General features: G+C 40.1%; 1 protein-coding gene across 1 annotated transcript in view; it reads left to right on the top strand.

Moving 5' to 3' along the window:
- Window positions 1–26,949, top strand: part of DOK7 (docking protein 7) — a 92,476-nt gene that overhangs the window by 44,139 nt on the left and 21,388 nt on the right. The window contains exon 7 of the mRNA XM_029910680.1: window positions 26,241–26,283. Coding sequence (XP_029766540.1) covers window positions 26,241–26,283 — 43 coding nt within the window. The remainder of the gene's footprint in view (window positions 1–26,240; window positions 26,284–26,949) is intronic.

Below are 26,949 nucleotides of genomic sequence, written 5' to 3'. Positions count from 1 at the left end.
AAGTCTGTTTATAATGTACAGTATCAGTATACACATCCATTTGTCTATTAGTGTCATCACACTCCCATCTCACATAAGACAGAACTGCTCATTTTTGCCTTGTAATGTCTCTGGTCTCTTCTGATTTCCAAATATAAAGGACAACATCGGGTGACATATCATTGGCAAAGACACTTGTCAATATTTAAACCCTGTTGGTTCAGAGGTTTGTGTAACTCAGCTCATAACAAATACGATACTTTTAAGTCTTATCAGCACATATACGTATTTTCTTCTAAATGACAATAGTAAACTTTGTTCTAAAGAGATTTTTTTTGCTTTTCAATCAGCCTCTACTAGAAAATCTCTACTAAAAAAAAGTCTTACCGTCCCTTGCATGTAAGTTAGCGTGTTCTGAGGCTTAAAAATTCTGAGTTATTGCTATATGTAAATCACCTGCTGATTAATACTTCTATGGATGCTTTGCATTTCTATACTTTTTCTTTTCATTTGAGGATTTTAAGTGCTTTAGAAAATTAATTAACCCATTTTAAAGATACTGAAACAGACACAGAGAGGACATGACTAGATCAGATCAGCGAGACAGCAGCAAAGCAGCTCTGTCTCCCAGTTCCCTGGTCTAACCATTAGACAACACTTTTTATAATCCTTTTTTCCATCTTTGAACATATCCATTGAACCTCAATAGAAATATTATACTTTTTTTACCTTTAAAACTCCAGGGCAGTTCTAAATTACCAGGAAAGGCTGTTCAATTTTTAAAGCTCCACACCTTCCTCTTCTCACTAACAGTTCTTCTTCCATGATCAGAGCTGTAGGCAGTTCCTGAGCATTCCCACTTACCTGCTCTCATTTTTATTGACAAATAGGTGCTGATGCTACACCACTGAAATCAATGGCAGATTTGTCATTGATTTCAATGGGAGCGAACAAGGCCCATAATAAACTGTGGGTTTTGTCTTATGTAGTTTCTTTTTCTATTAGAAACACTTTAATGCATTGGGCCAAACTTGACTAGATATCATTTCTTTCATAGAGGTGCAGTGAAGAAGCCTTCAAGCCCAAATGCTTTAAAATACTTGATAACAAAGACAAACCCAAAAGTTCCAAATAAAAAAATTAACCCACTGATTATTGTGCAACATGTTGTAACATCGTTATAAAAGGAAAGCCTGTCACACTCAGATACAAATAAATAACAGCCCAACAATAAATAATATTTAATTGCGCAAAGAAGAGGTATGCCTGGGGATCTATTACATTTGACTGACTCTCACTACGAGAATGGTCTTTGATGCCATTGGCATTTGGCATAAATCAGAACAGTTTTCAGGCTTTCTATTTCTATCCATTTCTATTAATAGTAGTCTCTTCAATTACATCTCATTTGGTTCTCTTAGTTAGGGCCAGACTGTGATACCTTTACTCACAATGAGTAGGACTTTGCATCCCATTGCCTTAAATGTGGCTACTCATGGTGGAAGATGAGCAAGGGTATCACGACATGGCATTTCACCTGCATCAGTTTATTTTCTAAGGCTATGGCTACACTACAGAGCTTGCAGCTGCACCACTGTAGTGCTCCTAGTGCAGATGCTCTAAGCTGACGGGAGAGAGCTCTTCCGTCAACTTACTTATTCCAGGTCCTGCAAGCAGCGGTAGCTATGTCAGCAGGAGAAGCTCTCCCACCGACATAATGCAGTCCACACTGGCACTTAGGTCCGTGTAACTTACGTTGCTCAGGGGTGTGGCTGATTCAGATCCCTGAGCGACATAACTTATACTGACATAAGTGGTAGTGTGTATGTAGCCTTAGACAACAAAGCTTCTACAGAGACAGTGACAATAGCAATTATCCTTTGCATGAACTCAGGGCACCTTAAATAATTACCTCATAACATCCCCCTGAAACAGAGGAGGAATCTGAGGATCACTTCACTCACCACTCAAATACAGCCACTTCTGAAGCAGTTTACATCCACTGAAAACAGCACACAGCAGCAGAATACCAGTCTAAGCCAGGAAGGGAAGAATACTTTCCCAAATGAAGCTGTTAGGGAGACGTTCTATAAAATAGGTGGGCAGAATGCAATAATTGGAGCTGGAATTTGGCCCAGACCCCAGGGTTCACATCCTTACTCTTATAAAATGTGCCATAGGATACTTACTAGCAAATGATGATGACCTTTTTATATCTCATCCCAGAGACAGTACCTCCAGTGATACAGGGTTCCCTAGCTCTATTGGTTTATTACTGACTCAAAGAGAAAGAGAGCCTTCTACTGGTATCATCAGCATCATTTCCTACAGCACCTTAGTAGTGCTCCTTGGAGGTCTTCCCTGCGAATACTATAATGCGTGACTCCCAATTCCCCAACAAGCAAGATGAGGCCCAGCTTCCACATGAGTTGCTAGAAAATGTTTTGGTGAAGTTCCCTGTAGTCTTTGAGATATGTGGAGCACCTGCAGTTTTAATGGTTCACCAAAGGTTTCTCTAGAAAAGCACAGGGAGACTGAGACACTGGTTTGGAGCCCTACTAAAAGGGTCCCAGCTTGGATGGGAGACATTCAAAGAACACACAGATGCTGTAGGAAATTATGTTGGTAACATAAATGGATGGCACTTCCCTGAGTCAGTACTACAACCATGCTACTGGAGGTGCTATTTTAACCCACATTGTGTGTGTGTGTGTGGGGGGGGGGCTGTAGGATTTTTGTTTCACTGTAATCGCTGGTGTATATAAGAAGTTTTTTGTGTCTGCTGCTGCTTTCAGCTAGTGGGCTTACTCCTTCAATTTGAGAGTAGAGGCTCATGCATTAAGTTCTGAAGGTTCCAGATTGGATCACCACCGTTGGCACAACTAGAGCCTGTTTATTGTATTTTTCAGATGAAATGTAAATTAGATAAACTGACCATCTGTCATGAAAGACCCCATCACACTTTTCATCAGAGTAGGGATCTTAATCCAAACTGGTTATTATAAATAAGAACTATAGGTACTCAGCACCTCGTAGGATCAGGCCCTAAAAAAATAGGTGCCCAAAGATCTACATTTGGAAAGGAACTGGCTGGCATCAGAGCACTGGTAAGTGAAATGGTATCAAACACCTCAAGAGTGATAACAACTGAGGGTGATTTTAGTATATTAATTCCCTGTAGTGAAATAATTGCTCAGAGTGCTGGGTGGGCAACTCAGCATTATTTATCCCCGTGGCCTAAGCAGACACTTTTGCCAAATTGTTTGTCTGTCGGTGAGCTGATCAGGATACTGATAGTTTGGATCCATTATACCCAGTCAGAATGAGTAAATGAGAAAAACTACTTGTACTCGTGAAAGAAAAAGAAGCTGAACAATATAGGATATATAAGAGCAAAAAGTACAAGAGCTGACTACCCTCCTCTTTCTCATCTGGGAGTAAGAGCTTCTCTGGAGAGAGAAAATTAGCTGTTTTAGAGGAGACGGAGGAGGAATCTGACAATGAGAATCAGGAAAAATGGTTGTCTTCTGAATTGATGGTAAAGAGTGCAATCAGAACACTGGGAATATGGCTAAGACAGGAAAAAGGAAAAGAAAGCATTTTTCTTCTGAATCAAACACATTCCTCACTAGAAGAATTATCAGCTGGAACACTATACAAAGTAGTGATGGAATCCGCCAAAAATAACAGCATCCGATACCTTCCTTCTTTTAAGATGCAGAAAGAAGAATCGCCACTCCACCACCACATGGCAGAAGAAAGTATTCCTTTTACCCATTCAATCAAAGAAAAGATAATAGAAGAGACTCCTCTTCTGAGAAGGATATACTGTGGAATATGGGCTGTTCTGGGGATGATAAATTCTGGCAGAACCCAGGGGCATGCATTGTGCCCTAGTTATTAAAGCAGAGGGCTAGGATTAGGATTCCTTAGTTCCTTATCCAGATGTACCTTTGACTTGCTCTGTAGCCATAAACAAATAATTTTAAAACCTCTCTTTTCCTTGGTTTGCCCATCTGCAAAATGGGTATAATGTTCACCTACCTCACAAGCCTCTTGTGAAGCTCATTTAAGCCATATTTGCAAAGTGTTTGTTTTAAGATGTGATTAAAAGAAGGTATGTAAGAATTATTATTTATTAGCCAACAATGCCAAAGTAACTGCATGAGTCAGAAAAGGACTCTGTAAATGACAGCACGATAGGAGTGATATGCATGAAATGTCTGGAGGCTTGGCAATAATCCACTATGGACAGATGGGCCTTGGAGGTGATAGAAAATGAATACTGAATGGAGCTAGAGTCTTTTACCAAAAACCTTTTCCATAGAATCGCTGACAGTTGACAATATGGACAAGTTTGCAATGATGACTTCGACCGTGCTGATCTAGGAAGTCTAATAACCCAGGAGCGCACCTATACCCTTACATGGACTATATGCTTTTCAGAGCTAGCTCTCAAGAAGGTGACAGACATAGTTACAGAGTGGGCAGTAGATGCATTATAGAAGTGCGGATTTGGCATCAACTTTACAAAGAGCACGTTGATATCCACTCAGAAAATACATCTAGGAGTTATGTGTTCAGAATAGGATGAGGGCAGGTTCAGAAAACCATCGGTAAGTCATTCTAGTGTGAATGGAAAATAAATAGGCATCTGCCATGCAGGCTCTAAGACTGACATGATTAAAGTTTTTTTTTTTCTGCAAAAAATGGTTCTTGGACCATTCTGCACATTGCTACAAATGTTCCCATTGGAATACTGGAACTGTATGCAAGGCATCTTGGGAAAAGCTTCAAGTGATTCTTCAGACTTTACACAGCAGAGCGAGTAAGGATTCAATCCACTGCTACTTCTGCCTTCTTCCATCAAGAGTAATAGCAACAAATTTCAACAGCTTGGCCGTTCGCTCCTTGCAGAGGTCAGCGCAGAGCATATAGTGTGATTAGGAGAGATACGAGGACATGAACTTTCTTCAATGCAATGCCATAAAACTAGCCATTCTCACTTTTCAAGCACATCTTGTGCAGTTAATTATTATGGTAAAGTTGGACAACATGGAGGCTGTTCCCTCCGTATTCTAGAAAGAAAACACAGGAAGTGTGAGAGAGAAATGACCTAGTGGTTCGAGGGTGGGACTAGATTTAGGACATCCTAAGTTCTAAGCCTGGCTCTACCACTCTCTTCTTCTCTGGCCTTAAGGAAGTCAACAATGCCTCCGTTTGCCCATCTGGTAATACAGGCATGATAATATTTACCTCCTTCCTGGAACTACTGGCAGGATTAAATAGACGATGTTTGTATAGCACTTTGACTGTGTAAAGTACTATACAAATGCTAGCCCTTCACTCATTCCTCTCTCACGCAAACTCTCTCTGAAGTCAACAGCAGTTTTGCCAGAGAAAGGGCTGAGTCAAGATTCCTGGATTTGGCCCATGGTGAGATTCTTAAGAGCAGTTAAACTTGTGGCGCTTCTATAGCTATTCAAAAATCTGCTGAGGAGCCTTAGCAGGGTATTTCCATTGGTTGGCCAGTCCCCTTACAAGCCAATAATCTATTCATTGCTGGATTTTCTTTATTGTGAGATAACTTACATAAGAGCTATTTCAAAGGTCAGGAGCTAGGCCTTCTGGGTCTGGCCCATGGCAGCACAAAAGTACCTGAAAGCTGCCTTAAATGAGGAGTTGAGGATTCCCCCAGCCTGAAGGAATTCTTGCCTGGTATAAAGTCAGCATAGCTGATTTCTGTTCCAGTCCCACCTGCCGCACCGCACTCCCTCATGGTATGGGAGCATGTTGTAGATAGAAAGGGATATGACAGGAACTCACTGTGCTCTGGCCAGTCTCATGGCTCATTTGGTCGCCATCATAAGCTGGTGCAAGTTGAAGGAGTTCTTAAGCTGTTCTAACTCACTCTGGGGATCAATTTGGCCTCCAACTAGGCCTGGTATTGTGGTGAATTCAACTATACGCGTGCAATGAGCGTATGCCTCGGAGTGAGCGTGGGATGGGACACATGAATCTGCTGTTCCCTCAGTCGGTCTCAATTCCTGCGTGCCTCTCATAGTGTGAACATCTCGCCGTGCTGAGTGTGATTCTAGTGTTTAAAGATACGTATTTTTCATACAACATGGCTCCTAAACGCAAGCCAACTACTTCATCTGGTGCTCAACCGAAGAAACAGTGATCTGTTCCAATGCTGGAGGAAAAACTGGCTGTGTTGGACTTATTGAGAGACGGTGTGTTGGTCTCCAATGTGGTGCGTAAATATGGCCACAACGAATCTAGCATCCGTGCCATCAAGATTCGAGAGAGAGAAATTCGTCAAGCCGTGGCATCAAGTGCTCCAATAACTGCTAAGGTGACGAGCCAGGTGCGTGATAAGACTTTAGTGAACACTGAAAAGGCATTAAACTTATGGCTGGAAGACATGAACCATAAACATGTGCCTATCGATGGCAACATGTTGCGAGAGAAGGCTCTTAGCCTCTACGCGCTGTTCAAACCTCCGGCTGAAGAGGGACAGCCTTCTGATGAGAAGGAATTCAAAGCCAGCCAAGGTTGGCTTAACAGTTTTAGGAACCGCTTCAACCTCAAAAACGTGCAGACTACTGGTGAAGCTGCATCTGCCGATGAAGAGGCAGCAAAAGCCTACCCTGAACAATTAAAGAAAATCATAGAAGAAAAGGCTGTCTTCTGAAACAAGTTTTTAATGCTGACGAGACTGGGCTCTTCTGGAAAAAAATGCCAACTGCACTTACATTTCAAAATCAGAAAGACAAGCCCCTGGCTTCAAAGCAGCTAAAGACCGTGTGACTGTGTTGTTTTGTGGCAATGCAGCTGGGCATTTAATAAAACTGGGCTTGCTCTACAGGGCTGCAAATCCCTGTGCCCTAAAAGGCAAGAACAAAAATCTCCTGCCTGTGTTCTGGCAATCAAATAAAAAGGCTTGGGTGATGGCAGTATTATTTCTGGATTGGTTCCACAAGTGTTTCATTCTGGAGGTCAAGTGGTACCTCAAAGAGAAAGGACTTGACTTTAAAGTGTTGCTGATTGTAGACAATGCTCCTGGCCACCCAGAGGGACTCCGGTTTGTGTATAACAACATTGAAGTCGTCTTTCTCCACCTCAATACCACCACCACCCTCCAACCTCTCGACCAAGGCGTGATTCGCTGTTTCAAGGCCACATACATGAGGCTTACATTCTCACGGATACGTAGCGCTATGGATGCTGATCCCAATCTTAATGTGATGGAGTGTCGGAAGTCCTTCAACATTGCTGATTGCATCACTTATATTAAACAGGCAATGGATGCAATCAAGCCTGAAACAGTCAATGCATATTGGCGAAACCTATGGAAAGAATGTTTGAATGATTTTAAGAGTTTCCCGACCATTGACAAAGAAGTGAAACGCATTGTTCTGGTGGCCAGGCAAGTGGGTAGTGATGGCTTCGTTGACATCCTTGAGGAAGAAATTGAAGAATTAATTGAGAGCCATAGAGAAACATTGACTAACGAAGAGTTAGAGGAACTGATAAAATCGTCTACAGAAGACGAAGATGATGACGACGAACAGGAAGAGTCAGCAAGTTGGAATCTTCATAAATTTTCTGAAGTGTTCCAAGAAGCGAAACACTTGAATGATTTAATTTCTGAATACGATCCCTCTATGGAACGAAGCCTCAAAATCACACGTAGTATTACGGACAATTTGAGACCATATCAAGAAATGTTTGAGCAGCTCAAGAGGCAACAGCGACAGTTGCCGATCACCATGTTTTTCAAGAAAAAACAACCAGCAGCAGATGAGCCTGGCCCATCGTCTCCTGGATCGACATCAAGCCCTGACGACCCCTCAATAGTGTCGTCGTCGTAGACTAGCAAGAATATTCAGGATGAATGGTGAGTGGTTAGATTTACTGTTTTCCTTTTTTATTCTTTCATTCTTCCGTCTGTCCCTCTCTATTTTTATGTAATTAAAAATACAGTACTGTAAAATTATATTTTGCATATGTACTCTTTATTATATACTGTACATTACTGTATACATTATACATTTATACATACAGTATTTCTGTATAGGGTTGTATACTATACACAAAACCATGTATACTGTACTTTGTGGGCGATGTAAGGGATTTTCAAGGGTAATTTTGACTATACGCGATTTTCGCCTTATGCGCTGACTTTAGAACCTAACCCCTGCGTAAGATGCGACTCCCCTGTATATGTTGTAGGTGCCACTTTAATCCATATAATAGTAATTATTCCACCCAATTGAACTGTTGTTTAGGACAGGATGTTTTCTGAGTTTACAAATGCATACGGTGCAGGAAATAGTCTCTTCTTTGGCTCCAGATCGGAAATGTTCAAAGGAGAAGCAGTAGTACAAATTAGGGGCAGGAAAAGCACTGAAAAAGGAGGCGTCAGTTCTCTGGTATGGTTGACGCGTGCACACACGAGTCCAGAGGGTAGATAGAAAAGTGGCTTTAGAGCCTTTTATACGCCCTTGATCCTGGGGCATTTGGGTCCTGGTCCTTAGTGTAAATTAGAGGAGCCAGCTGCCAGTGAATTCAAGGTACTGTTCCAGCAGCATGGAATCAGCTGGGCATAAAAGAGTCCTGCCAGGTTCTCTCTTTCCCAGCTATCCCCTCTGCACTGGATACTCTAGAAGCAGCTCTGTGCCACCCCAAATTTCCCCTACATGAGGAGAATCCTCTACTGTCAGGACACACACAGGTTTAAGCAGCCCCATGGTACTAGAGAACTGAGGCCAGAAAATATTAAGCAAACAGGAATACAGTCAATTTTGGACTGTTCATTATATTCCATTGGACACACAAGGGCAGAAAAGCATCCTCACCAGATGGCTTAGCAACAGCATATCTGAATTTTGTGCAGCACTTTGCAAAATTCCTCCAGTTGAAGTGAGAGTAAGGGTTATAGCAGAGCATGTGGGTATTCGGGTGATGATTGCTATAGAAAATCTGATAATAATAGTAATTAATAATTTGCAACACTACTCTTCATCAGCGGAGACAACATGCAAGGCAGACCCTGTATCTGGGTAAGTTTCAAAGTACTGCAAGGTGCTCCAGGTTTTCTGATTAAGTTTTATTGCTGGTGCCAAATTCTAACTTTAGTGATGGGCTGCGAATGAGCGGAAAATAATTTTTGTTTTCACTATATTAATTTTGCTGTTCATGTCTTCTCCCCCATTCTTTCTTACTTCTGGCCATTTCCTGTTCATGATGGATCTGTGAATGAGAAATGGACAGAAGTAAGAATGGGGGAGAAGTCATGAACAGCAAAATTAATATAGTGAAGACAAAAATTATTTTAGTTAATTATTTTAACATATTCAGTGATGACCGGAGGAAAATTCCTTACCTGTTGTTGTTTTTTTCTGGGAGAAGTTGACTAACCTCAACTTTAAACAAGAGTCAACATCCAGCAGTTAGAAAGGAGAGAAAATGGATACAAAGGTGTTTTTCATGAAAGGCTTCCATTTTTATTCTGATTTGGCTTGCTCGTGTGTTTTGTTATGGCCCATTGTGTTCCTCTGTTTGTGTGGTGAAAGATACTCAGGTTATAACAAGATTTTTACTTTCTCTCCTTATGTGGAGTGGACTTGAAGGAAGGAGTCAGATCCTCATCTGATATGAATTGGCACAGCTCCATTGTCTGAGGACCTGGCCCAAGTATAATTTTAGTGCTGGTTCATGAAAGCAGAAATTTATCTGTCACTTTGTAAGAACAGTGTAAATGGGAAAAGAAAAGGAGCAGATCCTCACTAATATAATCTTTAGCTGCAAATTTCAAAGTTGTAATCACAGCATATTGTAAACCCCAGAAACCATTGTTTTGCTGCTGTGTTCACGCTCCAGACACAGAGGTTCTTTTAATTGTAGCATGATGCCAGACCTGTGTCTCTACCAGCTTTTGTAGCAATTCCACATTTGATCCCCTCTGGCTTTACTGTGTGTGTTTGTTATTGTAGAAGTGCCCAGTAGCAGTGCTGCTATAATTAAGCGGCTGTGTTTGTTATTTTCAGGGGTTTCCCAGCTTTGCAGGGTCCTATCACTCATCAGTAAAGTTTTATTGCAGGCAGTAACTTAGCATGCAGTAGAAAATATGTTGTTTTAGTTTTCTATAATTGCTTGAATTGCTTTTTAGGTTACTGATGTTTTAGAACAAGTACAAATAATTGTGATAATTTAATAGCCTATAGCTATTCATGCACAAAAACTATTTTATGATGAAATTCCCTCAGAGTTTCTACTATGACCATTGGCTGAAATTCATCCCTTTTCACTGGGAAAGGACAAATGCCCCACTGAAGCCCTAGGTGAAGGATTTAAGTGAGTCATTGGACCTTGTGCATGATGTCTAACCTGCTGTGAATTTTACTCAATCACTGTGCTCACATAAAAGCCTTGTTAAAATCTATTGGGTCAAAAAATCTGTTTGTTTTGTTTTTAAAAGTCATTCCTGTTCATTACAGTCCAAGAGTATAATGAATAATTCCAGGGATAATTACTGAATTTTCAAAGTTACTGATAGCCAACTTTTTATAACTATATCACTATATTTATATTGGCTTTCTTTAAGCCTTGAAACTATGTCATGGTTTTCTACATAGAAAATGAATTGTTATTTAAATTGGGGCTTAGTTACTCCACCATTACACATACTGAATAGTACCTCACTCTGCACAGTCTGATTGCTTCACTGGCCTACTTGAATACTAAGGTCCTACTCACTGTGAGTCTGGGTGGCACCATTAGGCACATACTTATGAATTTGAACAAACCATGGAGTTGATCTTCTGACATGCTAAATGATGCCTGTGAAGTACTGTGGAACCTCAGCTCCCATTGAACACACAGTGTGATGAAAATCACCCCTGTTCAGAGGGTTTGCATAAGGTACTAGCTGGGTCCCATTTCAGCCCTATTTTGAGGATGAGCTGGTCTTGAATGGTGAAGAGGCCTTCTCTGAGCTCTTTGCATGAGGTGAGCTTCACCCAGTACAGAATGAGTGTGAATTAGCAGCTTTAATGCAATAGGAAAGTCTGATCCCGTAAATATGGGACTATTGAGTGGCTTTCTTTTTTTTTAAAATCATCTATCATTCCTGCAGTAGTGTGACGTTAACTCCTGCTGGAAATGACAGTGTATGGGTGTTTGCCTTTCTATTCAAGGGTTTCCATTGGCTCTGATGAGATCTATATATTCAAATGGCTGCCATGTTCTGTTAAGAATTTAGTATCATTACGAATCACAATTTATTTGGACAAATGTAAAAGAACTTGCTATTTTGCCCAGTCATCATAACTGGATTTATTTTGAAACTATCTATTTTCATTTGTGTGAAGGGCTACAAGTGTTGTCTTATGTACTGATTCTTCAACTGCCCCATCTTTCTGAATTTTGTACCAAGACAGATGGACTACAAATTTGTATTCTGGACAGTTTACATAGATTTTACTATTCATGTATCTCTAGTCAAAAGGGCTTGATCACTTCTAAAAAAGAAATGATTTGTAGCAAATCTTGTCTCTTTGCGTGGCTAAGGAGATGGTAGAGAGCCTGGGTTATTCTTTTCCTTTAGTTATTTTATGAAGTAATAACAGGAAATGGGTATGCATGGTCCATTAATTATTTAAACAACAAACAAACCTCTTTTCGTGAATCCTTATTACCCGTGAAAGTGGCAATAATTAATGCAATGCTAAGGTTGTACTGCTGTGCACTCATAGATCAGGATGAATGCATACTAATAACTTCCCCCTTTTGCATATGTATTACAATGCAATCTTTTAATATCACATAAAATTTCTCTGATGCACAGTCACATAGATGACATTTATAAGGTCACACTCTATTTCTCAAATGAGACAATCTAAAAGTATTACTTTTTTTCTTACACCCTGCAGTGAGCTTTGTGCATCTGTCTAGGATATGTTTAGGCAGTTTTAAAATATATTATTGGAAGTGTTATTTGTATCTCTCCATTTCTAATGTCAGATGCCTAATTACCAGGATTCAGGATGCGAGAAAAATTGAAAGTAATATTTTAAAACATCCCCAGAATAGCCATTCTATGTATAAAAATGCTTTACAGTCTGATATTGGAGCATCTTTCAGGGCTAGAAAAAATGCTGTATGTTCTATTAGTAAGCAGAAGAATTGTCCCTTTCCATTGGTTTAAAACTTCTGTACAGATCCTCTGGTGGAGTAAATCAGCATAGCTCAACTGAAATAAATGCAGCTACATCAATTTACACCAATTGAGGATTTGATCCTCTTTGTCTAGTCTCGAGGTGTCATGATATATTAAACCTTAAATTTATCATTGAGACAGGACTGATTATTGCCTGTTCTAGAATCTTTACTGAGTAATTCTGGAGTGGAATCCCACATTTGGAAGAAAGAAGGAACCATTTTTGTAGAGTTTTTGTTTTAATGGTGATTGAAGGCACCCTGATGTTTGGAATGTAAGGAACAAAATGGCCCCTTGCTAACTCCTGTCTGCCTGCAAACCTATCAGGCTGTGATTACAATCTGCAGACTTTGACAAACCTCATATGTGGGTTGGAAACCCAGAAGATGGAGCCAGAGAGCAACATTCAAGAGTAGGGAGCAGAGAGAGCTCGCCAGTGCCACAGTCAGGTGTAACTATCAATGGGAAGACAGGACAGTGCTTTGGCTGGTAACTCAGTAGAAGGCAAAGTTTAAAAAAATAAGTCAAATTGGTTTAGGTTGGACATTAGGAAAAACTTCCTAACTGTCAGGGTGGTTAAGCACTGGAATAAATTGCCTAGGGAGGTTGTGGAATCCCCATCATTGGAGATTTTTAAGAGCAGGTAAGACAAACACCTGTGAGGGATGGTCTGATAATACTTGTCCTGCCACGAGTGCAGGGGACTGGACTAGATGACCTCTCGAAGTCCCTTCCAGTCCTATGATTCCATTAAAATATTCCCAGGTGAAGTGGACTGGTGGGCAGAATGAAGCTGAAGCAGTTAACACTGCATGATAAATACAGTTTGCCTTGTGACTGTTATCACTATGGAGGTACATGCCTGTTTAAATCTGCAGGTCCAGAAATATGGGACCTTTAGGCAAATAACAAAATGTGCCAGTTTTCATTTATTATGAATATGCATGATCTCATTTGCATATTTTAAAAAATTCATCGAAGTGTTTTTTTTATTTTCTACTCTTGTCCCCTCACTACAGTATCAGTTACAGGGCATGCTATAAAAGTCAATGGAAAATAAGTAATTTTATGGGACATTTGAAGCTAGATCCACAAAAAATTTAGGCACCTAAATCCACAATTTAGATTCTCAAACCCCTCGCTCAGCTCCCACATGACTCTGTAGATAACTGAATTCCCTAGATGCCTAAAATGCCACTGGTAAAGTCCCCTAGACACCTAAATTTCTGCTACTGGGTATATGCGTAAGGTGCTTAAGTCCTGATGTTTGGGCACCTAGCTCATGCCTGAACCCCAGTGGAATCTTCAAACTAGGCATTTCTCCCAAATATCTTGCCCCGTGGCCCAATTCAGTAGGTGAATTGGGTCTCACACACAATACAGCTGCTGGTGCTGCTGTGATTCTCTTATATCCTCTCACCAGATATGAGAGACCCATGTTCAAATTCTCCCTCTGGCTAATGTGGAGCGGGGATTTGAACCCAGCTATCCCCCTCTCGGGTGAGTGCCCTAACCACTGGGCGAGGGGGTATTCTAGAATGGGTCTCTCTCAATCTTTCCTATTGAAGCTGGTCCACTTTGTATAAAAAAAAGTATGGTCATTAGAACAGGGACTTGAATGCAGGTCTTCCACATTCTGGTTGAGTGCTCTAACCATTAGCCTATTGGGTAAAAGGGGAAACCGCCCCACTACCACCTCCTCGTTTTCTTGCAAGGAGGGCTAAGGTACTTAAGTCTGTGAGTGGGTTTATGGCTGTGAATCCTGGGCAGAAGGAGATACCCCCTTTATCTCAGAGTTAGGCACCGAACTCCCTTTGAGGATTGGGGCTTAGGCCGTACCTGTCTCCTTGGCATTTCCCATTGGCTAGTTTTGGTGGCTTCCTGCTCAGTGCACTGGCTTTTGTGTATCCCATTTGTCATCTCCTAGCTTACTCTCTGCATTGTGTAGGGAGTGTGGGTGCCTAACACAGATTCCGTCAGGTGGCAAGGTGATGGACCAATTTTTTTTAGCTGTATAACAGAACCTTTGTGATTGACTGGGTCTGGAAGCATTCAGATTCATTGATTGTGTGAGGCCAGCCGGACAGGTTGGAGCCAAGTGCACATGCACCTGACTGGTTGTCTAAGAATGGATGCAGGTGAGCCTGATTACTTGGCTGGGGACAGGTGTATGCAAACCTGATCGACTGACTGAGTTTTTAAGCCAGGTATATTGTGGCCTAAAGAGTCACTATAGATAAGACTGCACAGCAGTTTCCATTATTACCACATCTGTATATGTTATGTATAATTACATTAAAGACAGCGTTAAAAGACTGTTATTTAGGTTGCTACGTCAAGCACTTGAAGGTTAGGAAATTCCAGATTTATGGTTGCTCAGGCAATTGTGGTGGGAGGGCTCAGCCCAACCTCACCCCCTCTTTGTTCCTGTAATAGGCATCTCCAGTGGCACAAACCAGCTATGAAGCTGGCAGATCTGGCCCTCTAAGAGGGAATCCACAGGTGACATGCTGTAGTGAATCCAGCAGAAAGGGGGAATGACTAGAGTGTCCCTGTGCTCTGTGATCCCTTGCTGCTGGATGGTCCCCATGAGGCTATGGAAAGATGGACATAAGCCAGAGCAGCCTATAGGCTGCTCCAATTTATGTCTGAGACGGTTTCAACCCCTGCCAGCCCTAGCATTGCAGGAATGTGAAGGAGGTTAAAGATTACCATTACACCCCACCTCCCCTAGTCTTGCAGTGAGCACAGTTCAGACAGGATGAGGGATATGGTCCACTATCCATATAAACAAATATTGTGCTGCCAGTGCCAAATATAAGTGGCATTTAATTTTAATCCATCCTGTTGATGTAACCAATGGAGAACGAGGGACTGAGTGTTGATGATGCCATACATACTGTAAATAGAAGAGCTACATGTTAACATAGAAACCATGACACAGCATGCGTTCACCTCCACCTGAAAATCACTTGTTTGTACAGAGCCATAAAAGTGCCATAACAGGCTAAGTGTCCAAAAGTGTGGCAGCACAAATACTGCTTCTCATATGACTATGGCACCACATAGTCCTCTACAGATGGGGACACCATAAAAAGACACGAGCTATCCCATCCTTCTCCTCAGGAATACAATGCTCATCATCATCATGATTGAAAGAGAGCACCATGTGTACTGTTGCTGCGGTGATTTGCTAGGTGTCAAATCCTACTTACTGCAAGTGTGTGGAGCCCTCCATGCCTGCAATGGAACTGTTATCTTGTGTAACTAGGGCAACCTATTATATGTAATGTATACAGATTGGGTGGGGGAGGGAAGGGAGACATGATTTCAGGTGTGCCAAATCTCCAGCACCAGTGTGACTCCCTGGATAGTTGCACACTGAGGCCAGTGGATCTGCTGCCATATCGATGCACTAGCTACTCATTGTATAGAATAGACAAATAGGGGCCAGAGGAGAGTAGTAGCCTCCCCAGAAATTTAGAGATTGCATAAATAAATAAAGGAAATACTGAGTTTAAAACAGAAGTTTGTTTATCTCACTTTATTAAAAGTGGACAAATTTAGTCATGGTACAAAATTACTCATTTTTTTGAACATGAATAAAAATAATGACATATATTCAAAAAAAATGATCTTTACCCTGGGTTTCCTGAAATGAATTCCTCTGCAACATCTGCAGGCTGTAGCTTTTTCCCTTGCATACATATAAAATGTTATCTGTGCGTATATGTAAAATCATACAGCATTGGAGGTGTGATTGTCCCATTGTGGATCAAAGCCATGTTTTAGCATAGCAGAGAGCACTGAAACTACACTCACTTAAGGTGTTGGTTGCTGGTATCACCAAAATCATTTTCATCCACATCATCACTTCAAAAAACAGCTGACATTTGGTTTGGCTGAGTGAACTGAGATATTTATGAACTGACTTCAGACATCTTTCTGTAAGCTGACAGTTGGCTTGCAACAGATGAAGCTGAGTAATCAGAAAATCATAGATGAAATTGGAACCATTCACCTGAAGCAGGCCTTGAACTTGTATTTGTTATGTTTGGAGTTATGAGAGTTTTAAGATTTTGAATATTTTGGTAGCCTTTCTGTTCAAATATTGATTGACTAATGGACATCGTAAAATCAATTACTTTGAAGTAGATATACATACAACATTCCTTTGCTGCACTGGGTTCATCTGTGCCTGTTTGCAGTTTCTTGGGAACTTTTATCTTTTATGCTGACCCTCTCCAACTTGAAACTTTTCTGGGGGATTTGCTCCCAAAATAAGTTCTAGCTTTCATCTGATTGGATGGACTAAGGTAAATTAAGTGTCATTTTCATAAAAGATTGGCCTTCTGTTGCTGAAATGTCTGACACTTGCAGAGTTTTGGACATACCATCTAGCACATTTAGAACTTTTCTAGCTAGTTCAATACCAAAAAGGAAGTTCAACTTTCCATTTGAGTTGTTACACCATCAGTTTGAGTGCTCATTTCAGGACCTTTTGTTCCATCCTTTGCAACCTTCGGAGAGGCTCAAAGTGCAAGGTAGTTCTTAGAAATTGAAGCCAGTGCTTCTGCAGAGAAAGTCCATTTTTTGGGACAGAGGATATTGATACTTGGCAATGTACTTAACACTTCATATTTAATGGCCTGAAATGTAATATTTCATTTGGGTGATTTTAAATTACATTACTATTTTTGTAAATAGTTTCAAGGGTAACTATTAGGATTGTATTATTTTTAAAAAGTCCCGGCATGCCAAATTCAAAGCATGTCCATAGCAATGAGTTATGTAGCTCATGCGGTCTAATTGCTACGCCTGATACTAAGCCTGCCATATTAGCACGACCCTCATAACGTCCATGATAGTTGCTGAGCCTCTGATTTAGACACAATAGTATATCTTTAATTACTGACACATATACCTCTGCAGACGTACAGGTTATATTGTACAATCCAGTGAACTCTTCATCAACATTCATGTCATCATCCACATATCACATCCATAAAATCACTTGCTCTTTGATGGAGAATTCCGTTGTTTCACCTACCATAATTATAGACCACTTTCCAGGAAATTTCTCAGAAATCTCCCTCCTGGATTTAAGACTCATGGTTTTCACTATCTTATTTTGAATAACTGAATTTATCTTGACTCTTTTTTCAACCACATTGAAATATCAGGATTATATTCTGCCTGCAGACAAAACAGTTGAACATAGTTGCAGTCAAGCTGTCCACGTAAGGGTGTATTTTCAGCTTGTTCAGTATAATGGCCCTGAAATGCAAGTCCTCATATGACAAGATAATGTACGCTACTTAGTATTTTTTATTAGAGTTGTCTAGTTTCTTTTGAGAGTTTTGAAAACTTAGCATATCACCAACATTCACTGTGATATTTTGAAGACTATCAACTGCTTGGTGGTGACACAAAAAAGCTTCGCTTCTCAGAAATTTGTCTCAAGCCTTGTTCCAGTTAGAGAAAACAGACTGTGGGAAAACTTCATCTGTCATCTTAGTCAAAAGTAGTTTATACCTAAAAGTTGTACAACAGTAGAAACAAAGTACACTGTCACGAGTCTCAGAAAAACAGAGCCATTGAAAATCATCAAGCAAGGATGGACAGAAAGAATGGCTTGCTTATCTGAAGTTGTGCACAGGTAATTATTTATGTCATCATGGCTGAGATGTTCCAGAAATGCTAAAAGTATCAGGGAGCTGACATTTGGTTCCTATGCAGGCGATGTTGGAGACATTTGAGTACTATGACCAGCAGAAGTTGATTCACTTGTTGGAAGGGTAGCTTTCCTGTTTTTAATCAGCCATGATTTCATTTTAGCACCTTGACAATATACTTTTGGTTTTTGTATTCCATTTAATCACTACCATTTTTTTGAAGGGCTGGGGTTAAAAAATATGTTCTCTATACTCCTGCAGGCCTGATATTGGACCATACAACAGTTCTACTGCCAATCTGTGGTGAAGTAAGGCATAACCTGGTGGCTGTGCAGCAGCACTAATTAATGGTGGATTGGGTACCATTGCACTCATCAGTACTTTTTACCTTGTACTTGTGTGTGAAATTCTTTGCACCAAGCAGAATTAATCTGTGACTAGAGGTGGTTGGGATTTTACCACCAGGATGTGGGAAAGCCAGGTTCAAGTCTCTGATCTGCCTGATGCAAACAAGGGACTTGATCGTGGGTCCCTCACATTATGAGTGTCCTAACCATCCGGCTACAGAGCCAGTCTCTGGCTGTCTCAATCTCTCCTGATGGAGCAGTTCTACTGTGTATAAATAATTAAATATTCACTGGGCCAACGTTCAAGTCCCTGGTCTCAGTCAGGCAGAGGAGGGATTTGGAATATGGTTCTCACATCCCAGATGAGTGCCCTAACCACTGGGCTATTGGATATTTTGAGGTTGGCTCTTCCTTTGTTTTTTTTTTTTTTAATATACAAAGGTTTCAGCTTTGTCCCAGTATGGAACCTAATGCCAAAAACCTCGAAATTTTTCACAAACTGGAATTCTTGTTTTCCAGCCAGCCCTAGCTCTGACTGGGTGCCATCCTACTGAGCAATCACAACTTCTAGCTGGCAGCTTTCAAGATCAGTTTTTCATGTCAGTTGGTACAAACTTCTTCATTTTGCACATGATACGAGAGCCTATCTGGAATATAAATCCTCATGCATCAAGGCTTATGCCAACCTAGAACTAGTGTGGGGGAGGGGCTATAAAGAAACTTTCCTTGTACGCAGGTTATTCTTGCATCTTCACTGAAGCACGTGGGGCCAGCCACTGTCAGAGTTAGGATACCACATTATATGAACGTTAGTGTGACCCAGTGTGTCAGTTCCGTGTTCCTGTGCATATAGCCCTGAATTAGGAACTTTGGTTCCAATTCATCCAGTCTTAGCTTGGACATGTAGTGGAGTGTAGTGGCTGCAAAAATATTGTTGTGGCTCCCTTATCCCTGGCTGCTTGGCCCAGGTGGAAGTTAAAGCAACAGGGAATCTATTCTAACTTATGAGCTTTTACCACCGGGGATCATGCATAGTGGAACCTGGCTTCACCACATTCCTGGCACACCCACTGCCCACCCAGCCCCAAACAGGTTCCCTTCTCCCCTTATTATACTGAGGAGGTGGGGGACAGCTGGCCTAGCAAGTGGCTATGCCACCTACATCAGTCTAAAGCTGTCAGAAATTTCCCTATACAGGGAAATTCTCCAGTACAAATATCAAGTTGGCACACAGCAAGCTTAACCCATGTTATTTGGTGGAGTAGAGAACCTGGGCTGTTGAGCCTTATCCTGCATCTACTGAAGTGAAAGACAAAGCTCCCATTAACTTTAGCAGTGCAGGATCGGGGCTGTATGAAGTGATGCATGTGATGAGATCAATTGTTGTATATTAATATTTCAGTAGTTTGTAAATGAGATTGTAGGCCTGTTAAGAAAGGAAAAGCTGTACATTCTACATGTGACAGTATTTCTGACTGGCTTATAGTTTTAAATGAAATCTGGTCAAGTAAATCAGCAGTTTAATAGGATTTAAAATGGACAAATGCCATCTTAATATAAACTGAATGAACACATTGCTATGGAATAGGCACATTTAAAGACATACTTTTTTGACCATAAAAAATCATGTGCCATGGTCCCTATTTGCAAAGATGGAAATGCATGCCAAAGTTAGGTTATGTGTAGTTAGTCAGGGTAACAGAGCTAATCTGTGAATAATGATCCAGTATATCAACCTAGTAGGTCCTTCTGACATCTATCATTGAACCCTACCCAAGATATTTGAAAGTAGAACATCAAAAATGAATGTCATCTGACAGCAACCAGATCCCTACCAGAGTTAAAATAGCCTTGGACATGGAGTTCATGATGTGCAATACGCAAACGGTACATATCCGTTTACTGTGGGTGTTGTAATGGTGAGGTTGTTTGAACTAAGTCCATGCATTACATTATTTCAATACCCAGCTCCTGGGTCATAGATAAAAAAGCCTGCATTAGAAAGCTGCTTCACCTAAATTATTTCATGAGTCATAGCAGAATGGTTGGATTTATGCATAAACTTTGATACTCATTGTCCAAGCTTCATACCATACATAACAAAGATACACATAATTTAAGTTAGGTAAATTATCTTCTTGCTGCTTTGACCCAACTGTAGTTTACAGATCTATACTATGCACCTCTTTATATTTTTCATTTTGTATTTGAGAATGTTGTGTTACATTTGTAAATTTATGTAATAATGTGAAAATGGTGCAGACAGACAAGAACACTTTTTTTTTGTTTCACTTAAACACGCCAACCCCAACTTTTGTATACTACTTAAGGGTCTGACAATGCTGTCGTTACTGTGGCAAAAGTCATAGTGATTGAGTGGAATTTTTCCCGGAATAAGGATTGTAAGATATGGCCAAAAGGTGTAGAAACAGCAAAATATGGCGTATTGCATAGAAGGATGGACAATGCAATTCTATTTGAGTATGGCAATTTTCTGCAAAGTTAGTCAGTAAAAATGTCATTATGGGGTTCAATGTTTGTTGTTTTTCAGTGACTATCTATCTAGTTATTCAATCTACCAATTTTATCATTTTTTGGTCTATCTAGTTGTATCTAATCATATCTTATTCTACCTAGTATCTAATCTTATTTATCTTAATTTGGTCCAGATATTCAAATCTAGCTAATCTAATTTAACAGTATATCTAAAATTTTATCTAATTTTACTTAATCTTTTCTAATTAACCATTTCTATCTTTATATCTACCTATTGTAATCTAACTATTCTACTTTAATTATGTATCTAAAAATCGTATGTATTTGATTTTCTCTGTAAGATTAGATAGACAGGAAAAATTAATCTGCCCATTTGCAACACACTCCTCATGGTAGCTGAGTGTTCTCATTATTATTATTATTATTATTTATTATTTTATTTTATTATTTTATTTAGTATTTGTATTGTAATAGCACCTAGCAGCCCCATTGTGCTAGGCGCTGTACAAAAAGGTAAAAAAGGATGATCTCTGAGGCTTTTAATTATTTCCATATCAAATTAGCTCAGTTTACAAGTAAAAAGGTGGTTTTCTGAACTGCTAGCAATGCAAGCTCATCCTGACATCTGAAAGTCCAGCTGAATTCTTTCTAGCTCTCACATCAGCAACCCTAACAATTCTGCAAATGAAATTTAATTAACAATTCTGTGAATGGTGCATGAGCCAACAAAGAATCCTACTCATGCTCCTGTAGGTGTTAAGCTTCTGCAGTGCTGACAGGACTAAAAAGGAGCAAAAGCTTATTTTTGTCAGTTAAGTGATAGTTATGACTTTAAATACATACAGGGAGCAGAGCTGTTGAGTTAGAAGGTGTCAAAGTCACTTTTTAGGTGATAACTTCAAGTGAAAAATCTAATCAATTAGTAGTAAATTATTCAGAATATTAGAATACACCTCTACCCCGATATAAAGTGACCCGATATAACATGGGTTCACATATAGAGGGGTAACCCCGGGGCTCCGGCAGTGGGGCTTGGGCGGTGCTTTAAAGGGCCTGGGGCTCCGGCTCCTGCGGGGAGCCCTGGGCCCTATAAATCACTGCTGGAGCCCTGCTGCCGCTACCCCGGAGCTGCAGCAGCGGGGCTCGGGCAGAGATTTAAAGGGCCTGGGCTCCCCGCAGCGGCCGGAGCCCCGGGCTTTTTAAATCACCGCTGGAGCGCTGCCGCCGCTACCCTGGGACTCCGGCAGTGGGGCTCTGGCGGCGCTTTAAAGGGCTTGGAGCTCTGGCCGCTGTGGGGAGCCCCAGGCCCTTTAAATCACCCCTGGAGCCCTGCCGCCGCTACCCTGATATAATGGGGTTTCACCTATAACGCGGTAAGGATTTTTGGCTCCCGAGGACCGCGTTATATTGGGGTAGAGTTTACTACCACCATACCTGCTTCCTCCCTCTCACTTTCTCGGGACTTGTAATATCTTGCTGTGTATTTATATGACTGTACTTTGACAAAAAAGTTAAAAGAATGCTCTACAGGTTGCTATTTAATTCTGGCCCTTTACACATCCATCCTGTATGCTGAATGAGGAAGGGGCTGTCTCATTTTAATGCAGGGCAGGAAGGGTCCTTGACTTAACCTGTTCTTAAAAACCTCCAAGGATGGGGATTCCACAGTCTTCCTTGGAAGCCTATTCCAGCACTCACTTCCTTCTAGTTAGAAAGTATTTTTCTAATATCTAACCTAAATCTCCCTTGCTGCAGATAAGCTGATTACGTTTTATCCTACCTTCAGTGGACATGGTGAACAATTGATCACCATCCTCTTTAAAATATCCCTTAACATATTTTAAGACTGTTATTAGGTCTCTTCCCTTCCCTGCCTCACCCCCCATCTTCTTTTCTCAAGGCTAAACATGCCCAGTTTTTTAACCTTTCCTCATATGTCAGTTTTTCTAAAGCTTTTCTCATTTTTGTTGCTTTACTCTGGCTTCTCTCCAATTTGTCCACATCTTTCTTAAAGTGTGGCACCCAAAACTGGACACAATACTCCAGCTGAGGCCTCACCAATGCTGAGTAGAGTGGGACAATTACCTCCCATATCTTATAAACGACACTTCTGTTAATACATCCGAGAATTCGCCTTTTTCACAACTGCATCACATTGTTGACTCATATTCAATTTATGATCCACTAAGAACCCCAGATCCTTTACAGAGCACTCCTGCCTAGCCAGTTATTCTCCATCTTGTATTTGTAAATTTGATTTTTCTGTCCTAAATGTAGTACTTTACACTTGTCTTTATTGGAATTGATCTTGTTGATTTCAGACCAATTCTTCAATTTGTCCTGGTTGTTTTGACTTCTAATCCTGTCCTCCAAAGTCCTTGCAACCCACCCCCATTTTGGCATTATCCACAAATTTTATAAGCATAATCTCTTGCTAATGGAAAATATTGAATACTACTGGGCCCAGGACATAGTCTTGCGGGACCCCACTCGATACAGCCTCCCAGAGAACCATTGATAACTACTCTTTTGAGTACAGTCTTGTGGCAGAGAACCATTAATAACTACTCTTTGAGTACAGTCTTTCAATCAGTTGTGAACCCACCTTAGAGTAATTTATCCTAGACCACATTTCCGCAGTTTGCTTATGGGAATGTCGTAGGACTGTGACAAAAGCCTCATTAAAATCAAGACATATAATGTCTTCAGCTTTCACCTTATCCACTAGGCCAGTATCCCTGTCAAAGAAGGAAATCAGGTTGGTTCGGCATGATTTGGTTCTTGACAAATCCATGCTGGCTATTACATATATTACCCCATTATCCTCTAGGTGCTTACCAATTAATTGTTTAATAATTTGTTCCAGTATCTTTCCAGGTATTGAAGTTAGGTTGACTGGTCTATAATTCCCTAGGTCCTCTTTGTTCCCCTTTTTGAAGATATGTGCTATGTTTGCCCTTCTCCAGTCCTTTGGGACCTCCACATCCTCCATGAGTTATCAAACATAATCACTAAGAGTTTGGAGATTGCTTCAGCTAGTTTCTTAAATACCCTAGGGTGAATTTCATCAGGCCCTGCCAATTTGAATACATCTAACTTATCTAAATAGTCTTTATCTTGTTCTTTCCCTTTTCTGGCTTGTGTTCCGTTCTCCTTATTGTTAATATTAACTGTGTTAAGTATCTGATCATTTTTAAACTTTTTAGTGAAGGCTGAAGCAAAATAGGCATTAAAAACTTCAGCCTTCTTGATATCATCATCATTCATATGGGGGGAAATTAAAGTTGCACTGGCAACCTTAAATCTAGCTTTTTCTCACTGGTGAGTGTTTGACTTTGCAAGCTAAATAAAATGTTCTTTGAACACAGGTTTTGTGTATTTAATTATGTAGTGTTTTTTTTTAAGGAAAAAGGTAAAAACAAATTCTTATATATACAACCCCTCATCATTAGCAGGGTATGAACCCTAAATCTACAGCACTGTAATCGATCACTTGAGGTACTGGATTAACTAAATTAACCGGCAGCTGCTGTTTTTGTGCTAACATGGGCCTGGCTTTAGAATATTCATGTCCAGTCTTCCAAAATTTTCCTGAGGAACACAAGTGAGAGCTGTGGTGATTGTGAACATATTATAACCTAGCAAACCTGAGTTGTCATGGGACAAAAAAAAGGCACTTCTCTAGCCTCAGGGAGTCACCTCTGCAGAATTAAAATGGAGATATTATAGCGTCTCAAAAATGGTTGCAAGAATCTATTATAATGAAAAAGTTAGGCAACCGAAATATATCAACTCCCCTTATAATATCAACTCCCTTTGTAATAGTGGATATAATAGATCAACTCTCCTTATAATAGCAACTTTCCTCTCAAAGGAACTCAAAACACTTTTCAGACTTTACATATATAAAAAACATTTTACTCACCACTGAAATGCATCCAGTTGTAGATTGGCACCCAGTAACTATAGAAATGAACAGCAACACTTGTGTTTAATTTGAGCAAATGCTCTTTTCTTTTTCTGAAATGCTGCTGGATTTATCTTTCAGAAATGAAATCTTGGCTCTGCTTCTTTTTATAGTGTTTTCTTTCCTTCCAGTGTAAACAATTGCTCATAATCAATCTCCCAAATGTTAAAAAATATAGCAAGCATGATTACACAAGTAAATATTGAAGCTTTAGATTTCATGACTGTAGTGGAGTCAGTTAAGGCTTGAAACTGTCTCCTGTGTGCTCTTCCCACAGTTAGAGATGGTTTTGCATTGCAAATCTAAATACTTCTCTCTTGTTGTTTAACATTGAGCAGAGTTCTTTCTAATGTATAGTTCTTCTTGGAGAGTGTCCTTGTTGGTGCTCCGCTATAGGTGTCTTGACGCCCAAAGTGGAGCACCCACAGGGACAACCATCTCAAAGAACCTCAATTACCGCACAAGGTAAGTAACCTTCTCTTCATTACCTGAACCAATATTTTTTCTTCTTATCTTTAGGGCCCAATCCAACTCCCATCCAAGTAAATGGGAGTCTTTCCATTTACTTTAATGGGAGTTGGATTAGGTCCCTAAGGCTGTATTTATTTATTTTTTACTGAATTTATGTATATAACTTCTGAACAGAGGTAGGCAGCTGAGAATAAGAACTTGAAGGAAGTAAATAAATTGAAAGATTTTTATTGCATGAGTTTTCCACTGAATTAATGTGTTATCAACCAAAAAAGCATAAGCAAAGTCTGACGTTATATAGGCATTGGAAAAGATATAGGGATTCTAGAGTAAAAATTATAACAGCCTTTTGAAGATCACCTAACAGATTAATTACTAGTAAAAACTTGAGCTGTAGATCTGCCACAGTGCTTAGATTTTTCTCACAGATAATGAATCATCCCACACAGTTTCCCCCAGTCATCAGTGTTTGGTGCCACACTACACTGTCACCCAGTGGCATATCGCATCATGTGTTTTAGATTTTAAAATAACATGTTTTCTTTGTGCATGTTTCCTGCAGGAATTCCATGTGACTTGAATTTTAATGAAGCTAATAATTAATGTGGGCAATTTTACTTTGTTTTCTACTGATCGAGAAAAATTATTTCAGATTTTTTGGGAAGTCTAACACTGTGTGTGGCGAGGTGAATGTGATCTATTATATTGCATATGGAGAGACTCAAGCACACATACAGCCTTACATTAAACCTGTTATTCTAATTTTGATTTTATCTAATCTTGAATTACAGAGTTAAGCTGCTTTTTTCCACTTAATTCATAATCAGTGCTGAGTTTCAGAATAGCTGTTTATGTATGTTTCAAGCCAGAGTAATGTTAGTGACCCTTAAAAGTATATCGTAGACATTTCATATAGGTATTTTTATACATTTTTTCCAGGATACCTTTGTTGCTGTTCCAGATTTTAAAAAGGCTTTTTTGCATAACTAAAGATTCCTTCACAATGTTGATTGTACTTTGATGTAACCTTTTTTACATGTAAAGAGAGATTTCATGCTAACCCTTTCTGTTTTGTTTAGGGAACAGCAGTTTTACAGCATGGAGTCTTACCAGCTCTCCCAGGTAGGAGCCCATTTAGTTGATTGGTTTGCTAATATTACTATTTGTAATCCCAATTTGCCAAAAAGGTGGTGGGGGGGAGGAGAGAGGCAAATTGAAGGCCAAATCCTGCAGTCTGTAGGATTGTGGACCATGTAAGGACTGTACATTCAGGACTGAGTTTCTTTGTGGGAAAGGATTCCCCCTGCAGTTGGTTATTCTAGTGCAGTCTGTATGCTTTACATTTTTTGTAAAATATATTAAAAACCTGTAGTGTCTTCAACTGCTGTTCAACACAAGGCATGGGTTCACAAACTTGAAAAAAGTATTTAATTTAGAGGTAAGGTTGCTCAAGTGCATTTCCTACCAATACAATCAATCAGGTCAGGGTGTATGGTTAAGGCTCCAGTAGCATCCAGAGTAAACTCAATTCACATGCCTTCCACCCAAACTCATTCATATCCTCAGGCACCTGAAGACTCTTCACCTCCACAACGTGCTTTCTTTCGCTGCGCACATAGAACCATTCATAATGTACACATCCAAGTCCTCTAAATAACATTCAAATGCATAGGGCCAGATCCTCAACTTGTGTAAATCAGTACAGCTCCATCGTGGAACTACACTGATTCACAAAAGCTGGAAAAGAAGCTACAAATCTGGCTCACAAGATTAACTATGACCTCAGAT

This window comes from Terrapene carolina, unplaced genomic scaffold (assembly GCF_002925995.2).
Source record: "Terrapene carolina triunguis isolate 2854851 unplaced genomic scaffold, T_m_triunguis-2.0 Scaffold66, whole genome shotgun sequence".
Taxonomy (NCBI): Eukaryota; Metazoa; Chordata; order Testudines; family Emydidae; genus Terrapene; species Terrapene triunguis.
The sequence above is the reverse complement of the archived record's forward strand: the minus strand, read 5'-3'. Positions and strand labels throughout refer to the sequence as shown.